Raw genomic sequence first — 26,244 nt, 5'->3', positions numbered from 1 at the left:
TGACCTTTCTGAATTTATTTAAGACCCCATCTACCAGGGCTTCCCTGGTGGCACAGTGGTAAAGAATCTGCCTGCCGATGCAGGAGACATGGGTTCAATCATCCCTGGGTGGGGAAGATCCCCTGGAGGAGGAAATGACTACCTGCTCCAGTATCCTTGCCTGGGAAATCCCATGCACAGAGGAGCCTAGTGGGTTACAGTCCACGGGGTCACAAAGAGTCAGACACGACTCAGCGACTGAAGAACAACAACAAGCCATCTGCTAAACACGGCTGTAAAATTTTTAGCCAACTCAAGTCAAAGGTACCCATTCCATATAGACTGACCGACTAAGATCGTTTCAGATCTCAGAACAGTAAAAGTCCTTGGCTTCCCCGCTTCAAAGGGCTCTCCTTTCTAACAAACTCCCTCCCCGGTCAAAGCATTACTCATCCTTCTGAAAAAGAACTCCCATTCCCTGGAAACCTGTAAAGTACAAGCATTTGGATTAAGAGGGCACTCTTGCCAACTTACGTGGAACTGGTCTGAGGTTGTTCAAATGCTTCTTTGGGAATTTTAAGGCCAGGGTTTCGCTTCTTGCCTACAGGGAAAGATGGAAGGATAATGTTAAGGTCTACAAAAATCACAGCGTGAGAGCAGGCACAGAGATGGCAGCGGAGAAAGGACGGAACTGGGAGCCCGAGTCTCATCCCTGCATTCAGAGCCCCGCACCCTCCAGGAGCGCTGTGAGTGACGAGGCACAGTTGCCAGGCAGGGCAGAACTTCGAGTGCAGACAGAGGTCGTGGGTGAGGGCTTCCCGGATCCATGAAAGGCCCCTGAAGGATGACAACTCTCTTTACCCCGGGAGACCTGCCGTCTCTCTCTGCTGGGAGTTCGGCACCCCAGCCTCCTTCCTCCTTTCTCGTGCGACAATGGTGGGCGGTGTCGGTTACAGATGTCTCCCTTTATTATGTCCATCAGGGCTTCCCTGGTGGCTAGTGGCAAAGAATCCGCCTGCCAATGCAGGAGATGCGGGTTCAGTCCCTGGGTCGGGAAGATGCCCTGGAGGAGGAAATGGCAACCCACTCCAGTACTCGTGCCTGGAGAACCCCATGGACAGAGGAGTCTGGTAGGCTACAGTCCAAGAGGTCACGAGTCAGACACAACTGAGCGACTAGCAAACAGCGACGAGAGCTCTCAGCCAAGTGCGGTCCGGCCTCTCTGAGTGCTCTGCACTGTCTAACTGGGTCTGTGATGAGCTGATGGAGCGAACCAGGCAGGGAGAACAAAAGTTACCCTCCCCACTGCTCTGCCCTGCCCACTCTCAGCCACCTGCCATCAGTTACAACACCTGGAGAAGGGGAGAGCAATCATCTTTATTTACTTTTGCCCTGTTCCAAAACGGATTAAGGTAACAGAAGGGTTCACGCACGGAGGCTGTCCCTTCTCTGTGAGCCAGATGGGAACGTAATCGATGTATTCGTTGTCCCTAGGCTGCAACCACAAGAGAGCTTGGCTCCAACATTTCTTGTTGATGAGTTTACAAGAACAGACTGAGAAATGCCAGCTCAAGATGTGATCAAACCAGTCAGTCCTAAAGGAAATCCACCCTGAAGCTTCACTGGAAGGACTGATGCTGAAGCTAAAGCTCCAACACATTGGCCACCTGATGAAGAGAACTGGCTCCCTGGAAAAGACCCTGATGCTGGGAAAGCTTGAGGGCAGGAGAAAGTGGGCAACAGAGGACAAGATGGTTGCACGGCATCACCAACTTGATGCACATGGGTATGAACAAACTCTGGGAGACAGTGAAGGACAGGGAAGCCTGGCACTCTGCAGACCATGGAGTCAAAAAGAGTCGGGCATGACTGAGTGACTGAACAACAACAGGTGATCAGAGCAACTCGTCTTGTAAGGACCCTGGGTTTTCCCCACCTAAGGAGCGCCTGTCTCTCGGGCTTGGCAGGAAAGCCCAGAGCAGAGCTGGACGGAACACGCACAGGTTTGCTTTCTCTCTCACCTCTTCTCTGTTTGTCGGGGGCCAACAGAAGCCCTGATTAAGGCCCTGCACAGAGATGCTGAGTCTGCGCAGAAAGTGAAGAAATCGAATCCTGATTTCCTCCTTGCAGGAGAACACCATCTGCAGACTTCAAGGACTGCTCACCATTAGACAGCCTCCACAATGGCCTGGTCAGAATCAAAATCTGGGTCCCCAAGCACCCACATGGCAGCTTTTCCTCCATTCCCCAGTGGATGAAGTGTAGAGGGGACCAGAGAGAATGAAGAGGGGAAGTATGGGATTCTGGGTCTGTAAAGACCAGCTTACACCTGGTTTCTCCACATGCAAAGAGACCTCCAGGGTCACTTGTTATCCAATCCTTATTATCCTCAGCTATAATATGGTGTATTAATAGTAACATCAATACCTACCTTACCAGCCTGATGCGAGAACCATGGGATAACGCGAGGAAGAGCAATGAAATAATAATAATAATTATAATTACATCAAAAACAATCTGCACAGTCTCATTAAAGAAAGGAAGTCATTGCAGAAACTCTGGACCAGAACTGGCTGTATTAGGGGCCAAAGCAAGTGCTCCGTGACAACCTAGAGGGGCAGGAGGGGGTCTAAGAAGGAGGGGACATGTGTGTGCCTGTGGCTGACTCATGGTGCTGTATGGCAGAAACCAGCACTATAAAGCGATTATCCTCTAATAAAGATTTTTAAAAAAGAACCACCTGTGTTATCTCATAGCCCAATATATCGAGACCTTTCTTTCTGCGCCATCAAAATCCAAAACCCAGATTAACTCTGCCAAAGTGCATAAAGCCAGCAGGCAACATGCTCGATGGCAGTCAACACAGAGAAAGCCTCTCTTATTGGAGTATGGCTGCTGTACAATGTTGTGTCGGCTTCTGCTGTTCAGCAAAGTGAATCAGCTATATGTTTACACATATCCTCTCTTTTCTGGACCTTCTTTCCATTTAGGTCACCACGGAGCAGCAAGTCCCTCTGCCACAGAGCAGGTTCTCACTAGCTACCTGTTTTACACATAGAATCAGCAGCCTATATGTCAGTCCCAACCTCCCAATTCACCCACCCCTGCCTACAAATGTCTGTGTCTCTAGCTCTTCTTTGCAAATAAGACCATCTCTACCATGTTTTCCTAGATTCCACATATACATGTTAATATACAATATTTGCCGGAGGAAGCCATTCAGAGCCACCTTCATTCTCAATTCTCTCCTCATTTAGATTTCCCTACGTGTGTTTTTAAGAATTCGAACCTCACCATTTACTTTCCTATTCCTGGAGCGCCTATGGCCATTTAGTACATGTCACTGAGTTAGTTCCTGACAATACACAGAGCTGTAGTGTACACCAGAAGGATGCTAAGGCTGGATCTGATTGTGAGAATTCAAACAGATAAATGGCTTGATTCCAACAATTCCCATCCTTGGGCCTCAGCTAAATTCACGGCGAAGGCTATTTTTCCCGAGATACTCTAGGGAGGAATGAACAAATGTGACTTGTCTGGATCTCGACATACAGATTCCAATACAGGTGACCGATCCCAACTGATACAGCCCTGTAGCTCTCCCAGATAAAACAGAATGAAACTAAAGTAGATCTTGCCTGTGAAAACGCCTCTCCAGATGGCTTTTGATTCATGAAGCAACATTACTCTCCTCTTCATTCCTAACTCCTACATCTCTCCTCTTCGTTTCTAACTCACCCCTTCCTAGATAGACGTCAAGAAAGATAACTATTTATGGAGAAAAACAGCTTGGAAAACTTTAACATACCAATGAATTATTACATCACAGCAATGAATGATTAGTTAGTTCCTTAATAGCAACTGACTCCAACTAAAACCCACCAAATCATCATATGAAGAAACAGCAAAAGAAAGAGGAAAAAACAAAAAAACAAAAAAAAACACTTTTGGCATAGAGACTAAAGAAAGAGATGGCTAAAACAACAGTAAAGTCTTCTCAGTATAGGAAAAGAAGACCGCCCCCACCGCCACCCCAGGTTCTTCTCTGATAAAAACTAGAAAAAGCATTCCCAAATGCTTTTGGACAAACAAAACCTGGTTGAATTACACCATCAGAAAACACACTACCTTCGTGTTTTAAAAGTAGATCAAAGAAAAGAAAACTCACAAAGGCACACGCCAACACTCCATAATTCACTTACCTGCCCATCGCTGGAAGAGCAATCCAGTCAGAGAGCAGCAGACGTGACTCTGATGCGGTTTTCAAGGCTGCAAAAAGCAGGAGCCGCAGAAAACCCCACAGCAGGCATTTTCACTCAGCTCCCGAGACCACACTTGAGCGAGAGAGACAGAGCTGCAGAGGCTCCACCCTCCTCCAGCTCCCGTTACCCTAAACCTCTGCAAGTTCATTGTTTCCGAGAAGCTCCGACTTCAGCAAGGGAGGGAGACGTGCGTCCGTTTGAACGACCAAGGTGTGACGTTAATCATCAGCCAGACTGGGAGGGATAAACCAACAAAGTGACCCTGGAGAGCCCAGCACTCGGCCACCTTTCTATAAATGCCTCTTTCATTTCTTAGGAGAAAGGGACACATATGCAGTCCGCTTCCAGTGGCGTTTACTTCTAAGCAATGTGCTCCCCTTCGCAAGGCTGCCAACCAACCTGACTCTAACATTTAACATTGTGCTTTTTTGAAGCTTAACCAGAGGGAGCAAAATGAATCATAAAACGAGGTGACCGACTGATAAATGGCCTTTTTGCTTGATATTCAAAAGCAGAAATGAAAGCTAGCTCAGAAAAGAGGCTCCAGGTTTTGTCACATGCTGGTAACCAGCCTTCTCAGAAGACCGGAATTCTGTATGTTTCTGCAGATCTCAACCAGCTGTGTCCTCTGAACTGGTTCAGTCTGCAGAGGGTAAAAAAAAAATCTCCTTGGCCTGATGGAGCAAACATATGTGGCCCCATCTTACATCAGCCAGCGGCCCGCCCACGCCCGTCTTCTCAGAAAATATTGTAGTCCCACTACACACATATATTTGCAAAATGCATCTTAAACCAAAGCTGGGTCCTGATGATCACAGCCCAGAGCAAAATGGCATTGGGAGAGAATTGGGAAAAAAAAAAAAAAAAAGGAATAAAAAAAATCTTGCCAATACTTAGAAAACATTCACCGAGCCACAGACATACTCACCAGCTCTGACCGTACTGCAGGGAACGGTACACAGACCTTGCTCAGCACCGGCTCGGTGAAGCTGAGCACGAAGGGCTCCCCTCATGAGCCTTATGACACAAAACAGAAGGTCCTGCTGCAGGGCCAACCCCAGCAGCAAGAGGATGGCGTGGGGTCAACAGAAGGGACACCGTGGGCCAGCTTGGCCAGGGTGAGGGGGCTTGGTGGGGTGTGATTGCGGGGGTTTACCATCATTGACCCAGCCTCACAAAAGGGTGGCTTTGCTCCCTGCGCCAAATGTATTTTAAAAATCTGTTCCCCAACGTGAATGGGATTTCCAGCCACGGAACTGGCAACCTGAAGGCCTTGGCTGCCCTCACCTTCATACTTGTATATGAGGCTTGAGTTCCAAGGGCGGCTGGCGCTGAAATCAGCGGAGAAGTGTCACTGAATGTCATTAAATCGCAATGATCGGATGCAAAGCCACTCACAGAGCAGAGCAGAGAGAAGGGAGCGCAGGGAGAAAGCCGGCTCTAGGATGGTGATACAAAGGGGACACAGAAAGCCCCACCCACCCCTGAGGCTCCAACCAGGATGCCAAGTGTCTCCAGAATTACATAAAATGGAGACACGGAGAGCTGCACAGCTCACTGTAAACACGCAGCCGTTTTTCTTTCAAGCAGGCAGCTGACGGTCCTGAAACCCCGTCTTCACCTGCCCTTGTGCTCACGACGCCCCAGCCCTCTTACCGACTGAACACAATCTGCTAAAATCAACGCCCTCATCACACGCCCCTCGCCCAGATCTGCCCAGACCCCGGCTGCGCCTTAGGAAGCACCGCCCACACTGCCCGCTCCCACGTGCTGGCCTCGAACACAACAACAACTCAATGCAACTGTCAGAATGTCTACTGTTTTCATTTAAAATGCCCACTCTGTCCACTACCGTCTTCGTTTATTATGCTCCTCACACCTTTGCTGACAATCTTGAATCATTTACTTCTGCATTGATGGATTCATTTCTGAATCTGTGCATTATTAATTTTCTTATCCACCCCCCCATAAATGTCCCATTATGACGGCAATTTTGTGCAGTGCTTCCACAGCATCTGTATTTGTGAACAGAATATTCATTGTTCTTTTCTCAACTGTTTTGAACTTTAGTACTGAGGCCTTCAATTTTTTTCTTTGAAAAAGTACACACTAAAAATACTGAGCCACTACGATGTACATCTGAAGCTAATATAATATTATATATCAACTATAATTATTTTTCATACAGCAAATTCCTGTTGGTGATCTATTTTACATATGGTAATGTAAGTTTCCATGTTATTCTTTCCATACATCTCACCCTCTCTTCCCCTCTCCCCATGTCCATAAGTCTATTGCCTGTGTCTGTTTCTCCATTGCTACCCTGTAAATAAATTCTTCTTAAAAAATAATTTTTTAAGCTTTTTATTTTATATGGAAGTATAGCTAATTAGCCACCGGACTTCCCTGGTGGCTCAGATGGTAAAGCGTCTGTCTACAATGCGGGAGACCCAGGTTCGATCCCTGGGTTGGGAAGATCCCCTGGAGAAGGAAATGGCAATCCACTCCAGTACTATTGCCTGGAAAATCCCATGGACAGAGGAGCCTGGTAGGCTACAGCCCCTGGGATCGCAAAGAGTAGGACACAATTGAGTGACCTCACCTCCACTTTCATAGCCAATTAACAATGTTGTGAGTCTCAGGTGGAGGTTGAAGGGGCTCAGTCATACAGATAGACGTGTAAATAGCACAGAATGGAGTAGAAATAATACAACCTTGAGCATAAGTGAGACTTCATTTTAAATCCGAGCTGGCCCTCTTAACACTGGGACCTTCAGGATGTTTCTCTTTTGTTCTAAATATTTGTTACTTTTATTTACTAAATTCGCTGCACGGGGTCTTAGTTGGGGAACATGGGATCTTCGATCTTTGTTGCACCAAGCGAACTCTTAGCAGGCGGCATGTGGATTTTAGTTCCCAGACCAGGGATCGAACCCAGGCCCCCTGCATTGGGAGCTCGGAGTCTTTGCCACTGGACCACCAAGGACATCTCCCTGAGGATGCTTCTGAAACTCAATTTCCACACCTATGAACTGGAGATGCCAACTCTGACGGCCAAGAGATTCAGCTGGTACAACTGATGTGAAGTCCAGCACACAATAGGTGTCCACTAGACAGAAGTGTCTTGTCTCCCTTTCATATCTGTGCTTATATTTCAAAATAAGAACGAGCCAGAATGTCCCCTCTATGGGCAGCTTGTCTTGTCTTTCTTTCACTGATTGACTGAATCTACCTGCTCACCCATCTCTTCCACTCGAACGTGAGCTCTTCAGAGCCAGACCCCATTCCTTGCCCTGAACACAGTAAGCAATAGACCCAAGAAATGAGGCAGAGACCACAGCATCTTGGCTCAAAAATAAGCTGCTTAAACTCTGCAGAAGCAAAACTATGGGTTCTGGTCATCTCCTGGATAAAAGGTGGAGAAGATCAGGAGTTAAGGTGTAGTTGTAATACTTGGAGCAACCTGGCTTTTCCCCATCTAGATAAAATTAAGTAAAAGAGAAAAGTCAGACCAGTTGGGGTGGGAGGTGGAAGAAGGCAGAGGAGCTTCACATCAGATGTGCTAAGGAGAAATTAAAAGACGTCTGCTCCTTGGGAGGGTGGCTATGACAAACCTAGACAGCATATTAAAAAGCAGAGACATCACTGTGCCAACAAAGGTCCATATAACCAAAGCTATGTGTTTTTCCAGTGGTCATATACGGATGTGAGAGTTGGACCACAAAGAAGGCTGAGCTCTGAAGAATATCATGATGCTTTTGAATTGTGGTATTGGAGAAGACTTTTGAGAGAAACTTCAATAGCAAGGAGATCAAACCAGTCCATCCTAAAGGAAACTCTGAATATTTATTGGAAGGACTGATACTGAAGCTGAACCTCCAACACTTTGACCACCTGATGCAAAGAGAGGACTCGTTGGAAAAGACCCTGATGCTGGGAAAGATTGAGGGCAGGAGGAGAAGTGGGTGACAGAGGATGAGAAGGTTGGATGGCATCACCGACTCAATGGTCATGGTTTGAGCAACTCTGAGAGATAGTGGAGGACAGGGAAGCCTGGCAGGCTGCAGTCCATGGGGTCAAAAGAGTCGGACACGACTGAGCAACTGAACAGCAACCACAACAGAGGGTACTCTGAAGGGCACGTGGCAGACTTCAAACAGGTACCCGGAGCTTCAGAGTGGACGGGTAGGGGTTGGGAGGGGAGTGAAGCCCTGGGAGTGCCAAAGGGAGAAGCAGAAAAGTCAACTGAGACCAGCGAGGAAACAAGAAGGGAACAGGCATGGAAGGCAGCCAAGGCGAGAGCAGTTCGAGAGAAGGAGGACTGAAGAAACAGCCGAGGACACCAAGAACCTCTGGCCGCGTCCCAGGAGGAAAACCAGCGTGAACAGAGCAGCGCCATCTGCTCGTTCAGAAAAGGTCCTCGTTCAAAGCGTGAAGGACTCAGAAGAGCTTCCTTACAGCTCCAGTCTCATGACTGAAGCTTTTTTTTGCAGACCTGGTGGAGCTGAGGCATGTGCTTTGTCACGCTAACCATTTGGAGCTGACTCTGTGCTCTTGAAAGGACCTAAAGGGACATGGCAGCCAAGCGCCACCCCTCTTGTGGTCTGGGGCCCCGGGAAGGCAGGCGTGGGGGCGAGGGGTTCGGCGGGGAACCCCCACAGCTGTGCCCATCTCCTTCCTCATTCACACGCTGCTTCATTCATGAGGCTCAGCAAAGGAAGTGCAGTTACAGGGTGTGAAAAATACCACTTCACAATAAAAACAAGACAGCGGCTTCCAAAGGCACGCAGCGACGCGTCTCGTCTTTTCAAAACGCATACTCCATCCCGGCTGGGTTTAAACATCTCGTGTATATTTTAGACAGAAATATTGAAATGTCTCCAAGTGAAATAATACGACTCTAAGACAAACTTCCTAGGTGGTGCTAGTGGTAAAGATTTCACCTGCCAAAGCAGGAGACTCGGGAGACGCGGGTCCCCTGGAGGAGGGCATGGCAACCCACTCAGTATTCTTGCCCAGAGAATTCGTTGGACAGAGGAGCCTGGCAGGCAACAGTCCATGGGGTCACAAAGAGTCAGACACAGCTTAGTGACTGAGCACGCAAGATAAGCTTCAAAATAGTATGTGAGTGGGGTGAGGTTTCCTATAGATCAAATAGCTGGTAATTGTCAAAGCTGAGTGATGAACATATGGTGGTTCATTGTCTGTCTATCTTTGACTATGATCGAAACTTTCCAAAATAGAAAGATTTTTCTTGAATAGCTACTGAATCACAGAAAATTATCTTTTAATAGTCGAAAAAGAGGAACAGAAAGAAGAGGCAAAGAGTGGATTCTTTATCCCAGAGCCTCTGGAGGGAGCCTGACACCTCTTTTCCGTGGGGTCACTAAAGAGTCAGACACGACTAAATAACAAGAACAGACTTGCTGGACTCAGGGTTGCGACAAACCTTCAATTCGTAAAACTTGCAGTATCTGCAAAGCGCAGTAAAGCGAAGCCCAGTAAACACGGTTTGCCTGTATTAGAAACGGATGCTGAATTTCACTAATGCCTTTTCAGTATTTATTGAAATAATCTAGTGTCCTTCCTGCTGTACCCAAGCCGCCATGCTCTCTAACAAATGCATGTCTTGCTTCTTCCCTTTCTGCTTTCTTTCTTTCGCCACCTCATTTTCACTCTATTTCCTTCTCAACTGCTCCTGCCGCGGGCCTTCCTGAGGAACCTGTGTGTCTGCATCGCGTGCGGCAGTAGAAACTTGGAGCCTGCTAATCCCGGGATTCAGGCAACATCGACAAGGTCTTAACTTGACAATGCAAGGGGGCAAAACAAAGTTAAGGAATTCAATGCCAACAGGAAGAAACAGGTAGTCCTAGGTGGTCCTTGGGGGAGCGGGGTCGTGCCCTTCTCTGGAACAAAGGAGATGATGCTGACTTCCTTTCGTTTCTTTCTAACTCGATGCCAAGGAAGAAATACACCCTTTCCCCAGGCCTGTGGCACATTCTGAAATTCTTCATGTCCCGTGCCAGCAAGAAACAAGAAGGTAAAGAAGCCAAGGCCAAAACAATCTCAGAAAAGACAGCAAGATTCCGCAGCTTGACACTCCAGCCCTCCAGCCTGAACAAACTCAGGAAGATCCTCTGGCCCACGGCTGCTTCTGCAATATCTCTCACCTTCCTCTCCAGGGAGGCTGGACATTTTTGAGTTATGTTTTACAAACCACAGCCTGGCAAGACACCTTCTGTTCTGCAGCACCCTTTGCGGGCTTAGTGCATCTCCCATTGGTGATATTTTTCTGATTAGAGGTTCAGGATGGTTGATTAAAAAATAAAGAATATGACAAAGCTTCAAGAAAACCACAAAATTTAAATGTGAGGTTTTCTGAAAAGAGAAAGCAAACAACTTGTTTTTATGCACATCTACTCAGGTTTCATTGCTGTTTCAGATCCTCCTGGAACCCTTGAGGGAAAATTCCACAGTTCTACAGAAGGATTCAGGCGCTCATCTCACCTCTATTAACAAATATTGCTTCGGGCGGGGCCAAAACTCAGGGTGTCAAAGAAGTGGAGTGCTCTAGTCTTCCTAACACGTCTAGAAATTGTTCCAGGCAGTCACTTGAAACACGTAAATAAATCAGTTCTTCTCTAAGACTAATAACAAAAAAGAAAAAAAAGTACAGCTGACCCCTAAATAAAGGGTTTCCCAGGTGGCGCTAGCAGGAAGAACCCACTTGCCAACGCAGGAGACATAGACGTGGGTTTGATGCCTGGGTCAGGAAGATCCCCTGGAGAAGGAATTGGCAACCCACTCCAGTATTCTTGCCTGGAGAATCCTGCGGACAGTGGAGCCTGGAAGGCCACAGTCCACGGGGTCACAGAGAGTCGGACATGACTTAGCACGCCCGCACATGGACCCCTGAATAACACTGGTTTGAGTGTCACAGATCCACCTATAAGCGGATTTTTTTTCCCCAGTAAGTATAGTGTCTGTATTTTCATTTTATAGTTCTGTAATTGTGGTGGAAAGCTTGTGCTCAGAGTTCACAATACATGGAATCCAAAGAACCAGGGTTTGAGTTTTGATTTTGTCCAAACTGCTTGCACTTCCTGCCCCGGGTTAGTCATTTATCAATTCCTGCATTTATCAGTCCCTTTGTTTTTGAGGCAGAGACAGCAGTCTGCAGATTTCTGACTGTGTGGAGGGGGCGGGTGGGATGGGGGTTGGTGTCGAATCCCTGTGTTGTTCAAGGGCAACATAAATTCTCTGGTGGGCTTCCCTGGTGGTCCCATGGTTAAGAATCAGCCTGCCAATGCAAGGGATGTGGGTCGAGTCACTAGCCCAGGGAGATCCCACATGCTGCGAAGCCACTCAGCACCTGTACCATCTCTCCTGAGCCCATGAGCCGAGAGCCAGTACTCTGCAACAGAGGTCACTGCAAAGAGAAGCCCACACACTGCAACTAGAGAGGAGCCCTCGCAGGCCACAACTAGAGAAAGTCCTCGAGCAGCAACGAAGACCAGCACAGTGTTAATTGATTACTTTTTAAAAAGTCCCTGTTGCGCCCATAGAATGAGCCACCTGCCTATCAGTGTGTGTGCGCACAGTCGTGTCTGACTCCTTGCAACCCCATGGACTGTGGCCCGCCAGGCTCTTCTGTCCACGGGATTTCCCAGGCAAGGATACTGGAGTGGATGGCCATTTCCTTCTCCAGGGGATCTTCCCGACCCAGGGATGGAACCCACGTCTTCTGGCAGGATTATTTACCACTGAGCCATCAGGGAAGTTATGTGATCAGAAACGGGAGAGAAAGATATAAATTTAAAATTTGCCCCATGATGTGTTATACACAGCTAACTATACAATTTCTCCAAATTGGTTTTAATGGCTGACCAAAAATTAGAGGAGATGATTTATAATGATCCCTGGAAATACTAATTTTATGATTTTCTTGACGTCGCAAGTCTGTATTGGGTTGATTTCAATTGCATATAATAGACGGTGGTTCTCACAGGTTTTTATCATTGGGGAGCAGGGTGAAGACCTGAGAGCAGTGCCCACTAGCATCTATACGTAATTAGCCTGGTTAAATCGGAAAACAACTCAATATGGTGCTGAGAAGAAAGAGGTCTTGAGAGAAGGGACCAAGCCATCATGCTCATCAGCTGCAAGATCTTGAGACATTATTAATTTAAGCCCCAACTTTAAAATGAGAATACCAATATCTATCAACAGCTTGGTGGGACTGAAGAGCAAACACAGGCAAGACCATTGAATAAATGTGTGTTGAATAAAAAAATACTGAAAGTTGCCAGCTCAGGTACACTGCTCTTTGGGACGAGTGCTTTCTTTGTTGTTGTTTTAATTTATTTACTGACGTATAGTTAATTTTGGCTTTCCGGGGTGGGTGGCGTTAGTGTAAAGAACTCATCTACCGATGCTGGAGACATACGAGATGCAGATTCGGTCCCTGGGTTGGGAAGACCCCCTGGAGGAGGGCACAGCATCCCACTCCAGTATTCTTGCCTGGAGAATCCCATGGACAGAGGATCCTGGCGGGCTGCAGTCCATGGGCTCGCAGAGAGTCAGACACGACTGAAGCAACTTAGCACGCATGCCTAGTTGATCTACAATGCTGTCGATCTCTGCTATCCGGCAGAGCGATTCCATTACACACACCTATACATACATTCTTTTTCATATTCTGTTGCACTGTGGTTTATCACGGGATATTGAATGCAGTTCCCTGTGATATATGGTAAGACCTTGTTCTTTATTCATCCTGCATATAACAGCTTGCATCAGCTAATAAACACCAAATTCCCCGTCCCTCCCACCGCTGCCGCCCGGCCCCTTGACAACCAGAGGTCTGCTCTCTGTCTGTGAGTCTCTTTGCGTTTCACAGATGAGTTCCTTTGTGTCAAAGTTTAGATTCCACACGGAAGTGATAACACACGGTATCTGCTTTTCTCTTTCCGGCTGACTTCACTGAGTATGATCATCTCTAGGTCCACCCATGTGGCAGGCAGGTGCTTTCTTATTAACAGGTAGAACCCATGAGAATAACATACACCCAACTAACACTTGTTGAGAATGCACAGCATGCAAGGCTGGTTAGTGATCACTACCACTCCACGGGGTTAGCTCCACGTCCTCCAGTACAACAGCCTTGTCCAGACAGATAAACAGATCAGTCAGCTTTGCCATAGAATACAAGTGTATCTCATCCTTGGACCACTATTACTCTTGGTGCTCAGGCGCTCAGTCATCCCCGACTCTTCACGACCCCAGCATTGGCAGGCAGATTCTTTATGACTGAGCCCCCTGGGAAGCCCTGATTACTCTTCACCCACTGATTTGTAGAAGGATTCTTGCTGAAGTGTTTCAGGACAATACATAAAATCAATGCAAAGGAAGAACTCCTGGATTAAATCCCCTGTACACACTTTCTTCTTCTATGTCAAGACTTCTCTATGTCCAGGCTATAAAGCTGTTTATAGGAACTAACGTGAAGTGACCTAGTTCTATTCGGACAGCCAGATTCCACTGAAAAGCTATACTGCCATGGACTGTGCCTAAGGTATTTTAACCTTTCTGGACTTTAGTTCCCCTGACGCTAAAATGGAAAGCATTCTGTCTGTAAACTAGGTACTTATCTCCTTAAATGGTCCTCTGGTATCTGACAGGAGTACTACACCAGTTTTATTGTTGCTGCTGTTTACTCGCTAAGTCGTGCCGGACTCTTTGCAACCACCATGGAGCCTTGCGATGCCAGGCTCCTCTGTCCACGGGATTCTCCAGGCAGGAACGCTGCAGTGGGCTGCCAGGCTCTCCTCCAGGGGATCTTCCCAACCCAGGGATCCAGCCCACGTCTCCTGCATTGGCAGGTGGGTTCTTTACCACTGATCCACCGGGAATTATCAGCTTTATAGATAATGTCATAAAGTTTCTACTATGAGAGAGCTTGGCTGTGTGTTTATAAACTAACACCCTTCCCCTAAGGGGATTTCTGTTGAAATTGATAAGCCTATTCCCTGTTCCCATAAATTTCTTTTAGCAGGGGCCGACTCATTGGAAAAGACCCTGATGCTTGAAAGATTGAGGGCAGGAGGAGAAGGGGACAACAGAGGATGGGATGGTTGGATGGCATCACCCACTCAATAGACATGAGTTTGAGTGAACTCCAGGAGTTAGGGAAGGACAGGGAGGCCAGACGTGCTGCAGTCCATGGGGGCGCAGAGAGCTGGACGTGACTGAGCGACTGAACGACAGGAGTATATGTCAGTGACTACTTCAGAGGTGTGACTGTGGCTGCTGTTTGCTAACACTGTGTCTTAGGGATACGTGTGTGTGTGTGTGTGTGTGTGTGTGCGTGTGTGTGTGTGTGTGTGCGTGTGTGTGTGTGTGTGTGTGTGCGTGTGGTGATGGCTCCTCTCGATGTCACAGAAGGGGGCTCCTGCTCCACCAGCAAATTCCTTGATCCCCGAATCCTGACAGGAATCTCCACCTCATGCTTCTTACTTCCTGTCAGGGGATTTACCAGTCTCAGGCTACAGTCACTGAGCCTCTTAAATCAGCTGGAAACCTTAATATTCAAAATAAAATAAATGCTGATTCCTAAGATGTCCTTGTTCACTCTTGCCATTTCTGCTTGACCACGTCCAATTTACCTTGATTCCCACTTAGAATTGTTCTAGGAATGATATGTTCTAGACCTAATTTTAGCACAGGGTTCTTGAGTTTAAAACCTCAGGCTGCTTATCGAAATACACATTAATAAAATTATGAAAAGACACCAATTTCCAAAAAAAAAAAAGTTACTGTGGGGGTAAAATAAGAACACAGTATATTATGAAACAAACCAGGATCTAAGGAAAGTTTGGGGTTTTTTTGGTACATTTGATACTACTTTCTAAAAAATGATGGGAAATTTGGGCAATAGTCCAGCCAAGAAAAGAAGTCAGTGGGGGACAGAGACCAGAGAAACGCCCAGCGATGGTGGGTGCGATCCCCGTGGATGCGATGGGATCAACAGCACAGAGGAGAGAGGTTAGACCCGGAGAAAGGCGTGGAGGGTCCCTCTCCAAGACAAGAAGAAAGGACATAAAGAGTGACAACAGAAAGAAAATTCAGTGTGAAGGGAAGTATTGACATATAACAGGGTGTTCTGCCAAGATTTCCCATGGGGTCCAGGAAATATGAGGCCAAGAAGCATTAGAAGCAGCCACAGTTGGTCAGCAGAGGAGCTCTTGTAGTTTCAAACAAAATTTTACCAAGGAGACTTGCAGAACATGAGCTCTTGAGGAAGTAGCTAATATTCTGTGAGAAACATGAGAGAAAATTCCAACAAGCAGCTCAATTATGTACCATTGCAAAGTAGGCAGGTGCAGCCTAAACTCTTTTTCTTTCTTAGAAACTTTTCCATTCCAAAGCTGCTCATCACAAAACCTGGCAACAAAAGTCAAAAGTGGTTCCCAGCTCAAGAACCGCCCGTGAGTCCCCAAGGTCACATGAGAGAACATGATATGTTTTACTCTTCAATGAATTTTAGAAAGTTTGTTACTCAAGAGTTGGAATCCTTCATCTCCAGAGCTGCAAACCTCAAGGTCTACAGTAGATCCGGACATTACTTCTGCTCTTCGATCTTTATTACAGCAGTTTTATTGAGATATAATTCACATAACATAGTTCCTTACTTAAAATGCATAATTCAGTGGCTTTTTGCACATTCAGAACTGTACACCCGTCACTGCAACCAACTCTACAAGATGTTCATCACCCACAAAAGAAACATCATGCCTCTTAGCAGTCACTCTTCATTTTTCTCCTCCTGGTCGTGTTGTTGTTGATGTTTAGTCACTCAGTCGTGTCCAACTCTTTGCGACCCCACAGACTCTAGCCCGCCAGGCTCCTCCATCCATGCAATTCTCCAGGCGAGAATACTGGAGTAGGTTGATACTTCCTTCTCCAGGGGATCTTCCTGACCCAGGGATCAAACCCACATCTCCTGCATTGGCAGGTGGATTCTTTACCGCTCAGCCATGAGGGGTAACCACTAACCTACATCCTGTCTGTAGATTAGCCGATTCTTGGCGCTTCATGTAAATGAAATGTTTTCAGTGAAGTATTGTTTTAAAGGCTCATCCACACTGTAGCATGTACCAGTACTTCTTTCTGTTACCTAATCATATTTTCTCATACAGACATGCCACATTTTATTTCTTCATCCATCAGCTGACATTTAGATTTTCCCACTTTCTAGCTATTATGAACAATGCTGCCTATGGACATTCATGAATATGGTTGGACGCAGATGTAAATTTTCAACTCTCTTGAGTATATGCACACCCAGGAGTGAAATTACTCTAACCTTTAATTTTTTATTTGAAAGTGTCAAACTTTCAAACTTTGCCAAAGCAGCTAAACCATTTTACATTTTCATCAGCAATGAATGAATGTTCCAATTTCCCTGCATTCCTTGCCAACACTTATTTTCTATGTTTTTGATAATAGTCATCTTAGTGGGGAAAAGGCAATGGCACCCCACTCCAGTACTCTCGCCTGGAAAATCCCATGGATGGAGGAGCCTCGTAGGCTACAGTCCATGGGGTCACTAGGAGTCAGACACGACTGAGTGTCTTCACTTTCACTTTTCACTTTTATGCATTGGAGAAGGAAATGGCAACCCACTCCTGTGTTCTTGCCTGGAGAGTCCCAGGGACGGGGGAGCCTGGTGGGCTGCCGTCTGTGGGCTCGCACAGAGTCGGACACAACTGAAGTGACCTAGCAGCAGCAGCAGCAGCAAGCAGTTACATACTGTCTCCTTTTAAACATTATTGAAAAATCATGCTTTAACTTTTTTTGAATGATCGCAGTGGTATAAATGGGCTTCCCAGGTGGTGCTAGTGGTAAGGAACCCGCCTACCAATGCAGAGACATAAGAGATGCCGGTTCAACCCCTGAGTCAGGAAGGTCCCCTGGAGGAGGGCATGGCAAGCCTCTCCAATATTCTTGCCTGGAGAATCCTATGGACAGAGGAGCCTGGTGGGCTACTGTCTATGGGGTCACACAGAGTTGGACACGATGGAAGCTGGAGCAGCAGCAGCATCTTAGTGGATATAAAGTGATATCTCAATGTGGTTTGCATTTCTCTGACAATAACACTGGGCATAATTCATGTATTTATTGACCATTTATATATCTTCTTGGAGAAATGTCTGTTCAAATTCTTTATTGTTTTTTAATTGGGTTACTTGTCTTTTTATTATTAAGCTATAAAAGTTCTTTCTAGAACAAGTCTCTAGTCAGATATATAGTTTATAAATATTTTCTCTCATGCCATGGGTTATCTTTTTACTTTCTTGATGGTGTCTTTTGCCATAAAAAAGCTTTTAATTTTGATGAAGCCCCTCGTGTGGGTTTGTTGTCATATCTAAGATAACACTGCCTAATTCAAGGTCATAAAGATTTATACCTATGTGTTATTCTAAGGGCTTCACAGTTTTAGTTCTTACATTTAGTTCTTTGATTCACTTTGAAGCAATTTTTGTATGTGATGTAAGGTGGGGCTTAAATTCACTCTTTTGAATGTGGAAAGGAGATCAAACCAGTCAATCCTAGAGGAAATCAACTCTGAATATTCATTGAAAGGACTGATGCTGAAGCTGATGCTCCAATACTTTGGCCACCTGATTCGAAGAGCTGACTCACGGGAAAAGACCCTGATGCTGAGAAAGACTGAAGGCAGGAGGAGAAGGGGACAACAGAGGATGACATGGTCGAATGACATCACTGATTCAATGGACATGACTCAAACGAGCAAACTCTGGGAGACAGTGAAGGACAGGGAAGCCTGGTGTGCAGCAGTTCATGGGGTCACAAAGAGTCTTAACTATTGAACAACAACAATTGGACTTAACTATTGAACAACAACCCAGTTTTCTGAGAACTATTTGCTGAAAAGACTGCGCTTTTCTTACTGAATTGTATGGGGACCCTTGTTGAAAATAAACTGATTGTAATGAGAATTTGTTTCTGGGCTCTCAATTTGACTCCATGGATCTATGTTTATCCTTATGCCAGTATTACACCATCTTGATTGATTACTGTAGCTTTGCAGTAAGTTTTAAAATCAGAAAGTGTGATTCCTCAAAGACTGTTCCTCTTTTTCAAGGTTGTGTAGCTATTGTGAGTCTCTTGCATTGTCATATAAATTTTAGGATCAGTTTGTCAATTTCTGCAAAGAAGCGGGCTGGAATTCTGATGGGATTGCATTGAACCTGCAGATTAATTTGGGGTATTGCCATCTTGACAATACTCTGTATGTTCATCTTTCTATTAATACTTTTTTAGGTCTTCTTTAATTTCTCTTGACAATGCAACTTTCAGAGTTTGACTTGTACTTACTTTATTAACTTTATTCCCCATTATTATATCATTTTAGTGCTATTATATGGAACTGTTTTTCTTAATTTCATTTTCAAAGTGCTCACTGCTAGTGCATAATAATACAATTGACTTGTGTGTATTGAATTTGTATCTTGCAACTTTGCTGATCTTGCGTATCAGCGTAATAGATTTTTAGGGGATTCCTTGGGATTTTCTCTATGATAGTGATATTTTTCCTTCTTCCTTCCCAATGGGGATGGGTTTTATTTCATGTTCTTGCCTAAATGCCCTGGCAATACACAGTTGAATAGAAGCAGCAAAACTGAATGTCCTTGACCTATTCCTGATCTCTGATTTTGCCTTGACTCCTATCAATCCCTCAAATAGACAACTATCACTAGAGAAATGAAGTAGGGCCGGTATGGTATTGTAATTTCTCCTTGTAATTTAAAATTCCCTAAGATGATGGTAAGAGAGTAAATTGGTATAAGCCCTATTGTGGGTAGTTCCTATCTTACAAATGCACGTTCCCTTTGTCCTAGCTATTCCATCACTAGACCCATATCCTGCAGAGGTAGCTCCCTTTTATGAAAAATGATGGATGGACAAGTTTACTCAACACGACACTATCTGTCACATCAAATGCACAACACCAAGGTTGGACTCAGTAAAGTGTAGGGCGTTTGAACAACGACATTCTGTGTAGTTGAGAAGAGAATGTGGAATTTGTAATACATTAATATAGAAATACCTTAATACATTAAGCAAAAAACTCTAGATGCAAAAGACTATATGCTACTTTGTATTTTAAAATGGCAAGAAATGTATAAACGGATTTGCTCATACATGTGTAAAGTCTTTGGAAAAATACATTAGAAAATAGTAATAGTAAAAACAGGATACCAGAGGACAAAGTAGGAAAAAGACAATGAACTGTAAACCTTTGTGTGCTTTCTCAATCTGACCCATGTAAACATGTGACCTATTCAGAAAACTAGCTTAAAAAGTGAAGAATAAAATCTAATGCCATAAAAGCCAGCAAACAGTTAACAGCAAGTTAAAGGACCAGAAAGAAGTGGTGCAAGGTGGTATCGAGAGTTTAGACGCTGTCAGAACCTCAGCTCTTTTTCTGAGTCTGCTACTAACTAGAAACTTAGAGACAGAAGTCGCTTGACTTTTCTGGACTCAATTCCTTTGCTGGAAAGTTCTGTGGTCAGGCCAGTTTACAGATTACACAAGTAATAGACTGAACGTCTTCTGAGGCCAATGCTAAGCGCTCTCCTCTTCGTGCATTTGAATCTCAAAGCCACTCTAAAAAAACAAGCTATTTCATTAAAACTTGGAAAGAGACTGTGTGATCTAACAATGCTACTTCTTTTTTCCTATTTGTTTGGCCGCACCGAGTCTCAGTTGCAGCACGTGGGGTCTAGTTCCCTGACGAGGGACGGAACCCGGCCCCTGCACTGGAAGCCTGGAGTCTTTAGCCGCTGAACCACCGGGGACGGCCCTGAATGATTCTTTTAAATGACTTTTTTCTTAAATTTTACAAACAAGTAAGAAAACTGTCAACTTGGGAATATCGGGTTACTCTCGAAACCCTTCTGTGCCAGGGAAGAGAGCAAACACCACTAACCGAGCAGCCAAAGACCCACTATAGAAAGTGAAAGCACATCTCCTGGGCTCAGTTCCCCAAATACGCTTACCATCAGTCAAAAGCTGCCACACAAGGCTGCGAGAAACTGCTCACGTCCCACAGTGACACTGAAGTTCTGTTATATTTAACGCTGCTCTGAATACATAGACCATTGTTTGTTAAAAAGGGTTTTTGTAGCACTGATGGACATGCACTGCCAAGTGTAAAACAGAGCTAGTGGGGAGCTGCTGTACAGCACGGGGAGCTCAGCTCGGCGCTCTGGGATGACCTGGGGTGGGGTGGGGAGCGGGGCAGGGAGGCCCAGGAGGGAGGGGATGTGTGTGCACACAGAGCTGACTCGCTTCATTGTAGGGCGGGACTAACAACACTGTAAAGCAATCGTGCTCCAATAAAAAACAAAAAAAACATGTAAAGGACATTATTTCAAAAATTGATGACACTGGACAATGGGATGTGAATAGGTAACAGTATCATATCAAAATTAAATTCCTAGATATTTATAAAAAAATCAAGATGAATGTAAGGATTTCATTAACTCATTTTATAAAAGGAGAAACACAGCTATAGATACAGCTATTGGAGTCGTCCCTTTCCTAGCAGAAGGCAACCTGGGGCAGACATCCTTGCAGAAGCTGTGATCACCGACCACACACCACCCTCCCTTCTGTGCATTATTAACCTGACCGCATCAGTTTGCCGTGAACTGAATCCAGGTGCAAGCACAAGCTTGATCTGACCCAGGAGGAAAAATGGAGACAACTACGTTTAACCTACAGCTCAGCTCGAAACCCCTCCCAGTCTGTGTCCTCAGGGCTGAGGGCATTTCCCCAGCTCTGAGGTAGCTGGGCTGTGGCCCGCCTGACGCCTCAGCACTGAAGTTTAGAATGGCCGGGGCAAACGCAAGCCTGTGCAGTGAGATCAAGAGTGCACCGAGCTGTACTCTGCCCCAGCCTGGATTCTCCTGCTTGACCACCTGGAGTGGGGTGTGTGCAACTTGTATCTGGCTCCCAGTTTCTCTCCATCACCCCCCTAACCTGCCTCCCCGATGTGGCTTTTCTAACTCAGCACAGGTTCTGAGCAGCTTCCAAACAGAGGGAGCCAAAGCGCCTCCTCTCTGGCTGCCCTGAGCACCCTCTGCTATCTCGGGGTTCCTGCGCTGAGTTCTCTGACACTGGAGGAACCCGGGGGCTGAAGCACGTGGGGCCCCTGTGATCTGCGAACCAGGATGGGCAGGCATGATGCAACCCCACAGTACCCGCGGCGCACGGCTCTCAGATCCGCCAGCAGGGCTCTTAGGAGACGGTTTAAACACCAGCTGTCTCCATCGGTGAGCGGTGGGGACTGCCCCTCCGTCCTGCCTCATGCCCTGGGCCCTCCTACTGGCTGAGATCACGCTGATAAACAAGGCTCTCCCGCACAAGCCTCTATTTCAGGCTCTGAGCTCAGAGTCAGGACGCAGCAGAAATGTGGGCTGAAGCCCAAGAGTGCCGGGCGGCAGCGGAGGTCGTGGGGCAATCCACCTGCCCCCGGAGCCACGTGAGTCAGCAGATCTGGGTGCCTGAGGTGTTCTCGGAAGAATGCATGAATCACCTGTGGACGTCAGCCAGCCTCCTCTCTCCGTCCCCTGACCTGGCACACAGGGACCCAGGTTTGAGCAGCTCAGGTGGCAGGCAGGGAGGCTATGCCTGTGCCCAGGATACAGGCTCCGTCTGACCAACAACCCAACCATTGCCACTGTGGTCGGTCCTACAGCACCTTCAAGGGTCTCAGCTGGCTCCCCGCAAGGGGTTAATTATTAACAGACCACTGGTACCCTAAAGCGAAGGAGGAGAGAGTGACATGCTTCCTGGACTTCATGCTCACTTAACCCAAATACAGCTGTGCCTTCCCTGCCCTGAAGGCCTCTGCAAGCGCACCAGTGCATCCACGGCTGCGAGAAAGCCGAGCCCGCCACCGGGGCACCACGAGGCGGCAGACCAAGGCACAGATCTGCGTCCCAGCACGTGCAACAGGTGTGTGACTGAGGGATCCATTGGTTTGACCACAGGCCTCATTGTTCCAAAGCAGCCACTAGGCGGAACGGTGGGGTGGCCTGATAAAGGCTTCCCTGGTGGCTCAGTGGTAAAGAATTCGACTTCCAATGCAGAAGACGCAAGAGACGTGGCTTAGATCTCTGGGTCAGGAAGATCCTCTGGAGAAAGAAATGGCAACCCACTCCAGGCTGGAAATCCCATGGACAGAAGAGCCGGAGGCGGGGGGAGGGGGCGGGGGGGTGGCGACAGTCCATGGGGTCACAAAAGAGTCGGTAAAGGCTCAGGTATGGCCTCAGCATGAGGAAAACCACCTGCTCCTCCAGCAACACCTCGATTCATGCTCCATCCCTGGGGTTTCTACACACAGACTTGTTTCCTTTCAGTGTCGGGCGGTGGGGTCAATGTCAGCACGGTCGTCATGGCTTAGTGTCATTTTTTCTTGGCCCGTTCATCAGTCCGCCCATCAGAGGCAGGACACATATGAATTTGTGTGTACATACACAGATACGCAGGAGATGTGGGTTCAGTCCCTGGGTCAGGAAGATCCCCTGGAGGACGAAATGGCAACCCGCTCCAGTATTCTTGCCTGGGACCCATGGACAGAGGAGCCTGGCAGGCTATAGTCCGTGGGATTGCAAAGAGTCGGACACGACTGAGCACACACACACAAATATAAACATGCATCTGTTCAGTTCAGTCGCTCAGTCGTCTCCGACTCTGCGACCCCATAGACTGCAGCCCATAAGGCCTCCCTGTCCATCACCAACTCCCAGAGTTTACTCAAACTCATGTCCATGGAGTTGGTGATGCCATCCAGCCATCTCATCCTCTGTCGTCCCCTTCTGCTTCTGCCTTCAGTCTTTCCCAGCATCAGGGTCTTTTCCAGTGAGTCAGCTCTTCGAATCAGGTGGCCAAAGTATTGGAGTTTCAGCTTGAGCATCAGTCCTTCCAACTAATATTCAGGACTGATCTCCTTTAGGATGGACTGGTTTGATCTCCTGGCAGTCCAAGGAACTCTCAAGAGTCTTCTCCAACACCACAGTTTAAAAGCATCAATTCTTCGGTGCTCAGCGTTCTTTATAGTCCAACTCTCACATCTATATATGACTACTGGAAAAACCATAGCCTTGACTAGATGGATATGTGTGCACCCCTGCATTTGCTCCTTCCTATAATGCCTCTAAAAGAGCGTCAAGACAGCTTACTGCATACTACCAAATGCTTCTCAGTTTAACAGTGGTGAAATTTTGCCCAAAGCTCCCCAGCAGAATGACATTTCTGTCTCATTTGCCAACAAAGCATCACATAAGTGTGCCAGAACCAGTCTCTGGCAAAAGACACAGGACCATCGTGACTGGCTTAGAGCAACCATCCTCCCTATCGCCTCCACCCGGGGCTGGGGTTGGGGCCACCCCTCAAGCCCTCAAATCACATAGAGGAGGTGACATACCCAAGGGGAATAGGGCTTCTTACAGGAAGAAGGAAGGGCAGTGACAAAGCATGGCTATCAGAGCAGCAACTGATTGTATCTGCGGCATTAACCTGCAATCCACACAGTGAGATGGGCTGAACCCTCTGAAATGAGGGAGACTTTGTGCATCACATGCATAATTTTCCAGGGAGAGGCTACACAGTGATCATCATCTCTCAGCAGGCTCATGGACCCGAGAAAATTTTACACCCGTTTTCCTTTTAAAGGAGCACAATCCTTCATCTTAAATTTACAGAGCACTAGGGTTTCCAGAAACACATGCCCTAATTCAGAAGATGCAAATATCTTCCCGGTCTCATTAACCGGCTCCTAGGGCAGGAACCAGAAAACTGCGCGGCCTTTGTCAAACTACACTCGTCTCAATGTGACTCCTCTTTGAATTCGTCCCTAGAGACTGATTTTTCCGGCTTCTAGGGTAACTGTTGTTGTTTATTCGCTAAGTCATGTTCGACTCTTTGCGACCCCATATACTGTAGCCCTCCAGGCTTCTCCGTCCATGGGATTTCTCAGGCAAGAAGACTGAAGTGGATTGCCATTTCCTCCTCCAGGGGATCTTCCCCACCCAGGGATCGAACCTGCGTCTCCTGCTTGGCAGGCAGGTTCTTCACCACTGAGCCACCTGGGAAGCCTTGGGGTGTTAAATCCTGAGCAAATCCGCCATGCGGCCTGTTCAACACTCATTCTTCTAAAGGACAAGGGGACCGAGGGGGCATCTACAAAAGGTTGAAAGACACAGGACTGCAAATTCTCACGACGAAGAAGACAATTTGTGGCTTGAAAGTCAAAGAATCAAAGCCAAGGCTGGACGTTGGGCTGAAACCAACACAATATTGTAAAGCAATTACGCTTCAATTAAAAGTAAATTAAAAAAAAAATTTTACGATATCCTCCCAACTCAGCATAAAAAAAGTCGAGGCAGCTTGTCCGTTTCACTGTGTCTTCAGGGTTTTCTCCCATTGGCCCCAAGTGCGCTGTTCAGAGTCCTAGACGCACGACCATCACTTGGGTCAGCTGTGGGGACGGAAAGAGATGGAACCGTCTGGAGCTTTCATCTTCCAGCGCTCCCTCAGCTGTTCCATTTCTCTATCTGAAAAAGCTTCACAAATACAAAGGCACTGGCAGCAGCCACTCAAGGGGAGGGAGCGGCGGGGCGTTATGAAGCCTGTGCCCTTGGGTGTGGCTCTGACATTTTTGCCAGGCAGACAACTGCTGTGCAGACAGAGATGAAATTATAGAAGCCAGACTCACCCTGTAGCCACCTCGGCCGCAGGGGGACCCTATACAATGACCATCCCGGACGGGACACTTTGGAGAATGAAAGAGGATACTGTTGAGCATGAAACCAAGACAAGTGATGTGAGGACGGGCAGGCCCTGCTAGTCAGAGGCATGGCCTCCTGCTGGTCCGTGCTTGATAATACTACTCTCCTCTGCTTTGGTCTATGTCCTTCATCCAGCACTTGGCATGTAGCTTACATTGCGTTAAACGTAAACGTCGCCATTCCCTTCTCCAGGGGATCTTCCTGCCCCAGGGATCAAACCTGGGTCTCCGGCATTGCAGGCAGATTCCTTACCTTCTGAGCCACAAGGGAAGCCCCATTAAACATCACAGAGAATGCAAACCAGCAACTAAAATCACAGAGCATACCATAACACACCGTGACCGGGAAAGTCTGCTCACAGGGAGCCTTCCGTCTTCACTGCAACAGGACTCTGGCTGTCTTTGAGCAACAGCCATGCTGGTAGCCTTCCACTGAAACTAACTGACGTTCACTCTGACTAAGGCATGAAGACCATGTGCATGCTTTGGTTTTTAAATCTTTGATCCAGAATATACCCAAGTGACTCACTGGACTATTTTGGTCTTGGGAATCAAGCTGCAGTGGGTCTTGCTGCAACCAACACGTGTCGGGGTAGACAGAGGACCTCCTAAGAAACCACTGGAACACGTGTGGAGACCAGGGGATCCTGCAGACCCGATGGGGCAGGCACCGCTCGAAAACCTCCTGAGCCCTGATCATATTCCTGTATGTTAAGTCATCTCCAAGTCCTCTCCGGGGTCAACAATCATTTATGTACATTAACCCCTCTTCTCCAAGTCCTCTTGGCTAAAACAACATCTCAAATCTAGGACTCTGGGTTTCTAGCTTCTTCATCACTGGCCAAAATAAAAAATAAAAATAAATGTTAAAAGATATCTTACCAGGGAGGCTTAAAGAATAATAAATCACTTTTAAAAACATACAGCACAGGATTTCTGAGCTCACAAGTAAAAATATTGATTATAAAAATTTAGAGAATAAAGAAAGGGGCAAAGAAGAAAATTAAAATTACCCAAATGAATCCCAACCACCCTGGCAAAGCTAATGTTAGTATTTCAGTGCATGACTTTGCAGACTATTTTTGTGCATATATCTTTAACTATATAATATATATATGTTAA

At 46.6% G+C, this 26,244-nt stretch overlaps 1 protein-coding gene across 2 annotated transcripts in view; it reads right to left on the bottom strand.

The window, feature by feature from the left end:
• Positions 1-26,244, bottom strand: part of MAP2K6 (mitogen-activated protein kinase kinase 6) — a 106,222-nt gene that overhangs the window by 34,028 nt on the left and 45,950 nt on the right. The window contains exons 1-2 of one of the 2 annotated variants that reach the window (XM_045164732.1): positions 4,182-4,819; positions 514-580 (exon numbers count right to left, since the gene is read on the bottom strand). Coding sequence is in view for 1 of the 2 variants with exons in the window: in XM_006047571.4 (XP_006047633.1) it covers positions 514-580 (67 nt within the window). In the remaining variant the exon portion in view is untranslated. Of the gene's footprint in view, positions 1-513; positions 581-4,181; positions 4,820-26,244 lie in introns of those variants that run through there. The other variant, XM_006047571.4, reaches the window with a different exon arrangement.

Source organism: Bubalus bubalis, chromosome 3 (genome assembly GCF_019923935.1).
Source record: "Bubalus bubalis isolate 160015118507 breed Murrah chromosome 3, NDDB_SH_1, whole genome shotgun sequence".
Taxonomy (NCBI): domain Eukaryota; kingdom Metazoa; phylum Chordata; class Mammalia; order Artiodactyla; family Bovidae; genus Bubalus; species Bubalus bubalis.
This window is presented reverse-complemented; position numbering and strand designations above follow the sequence as displayed.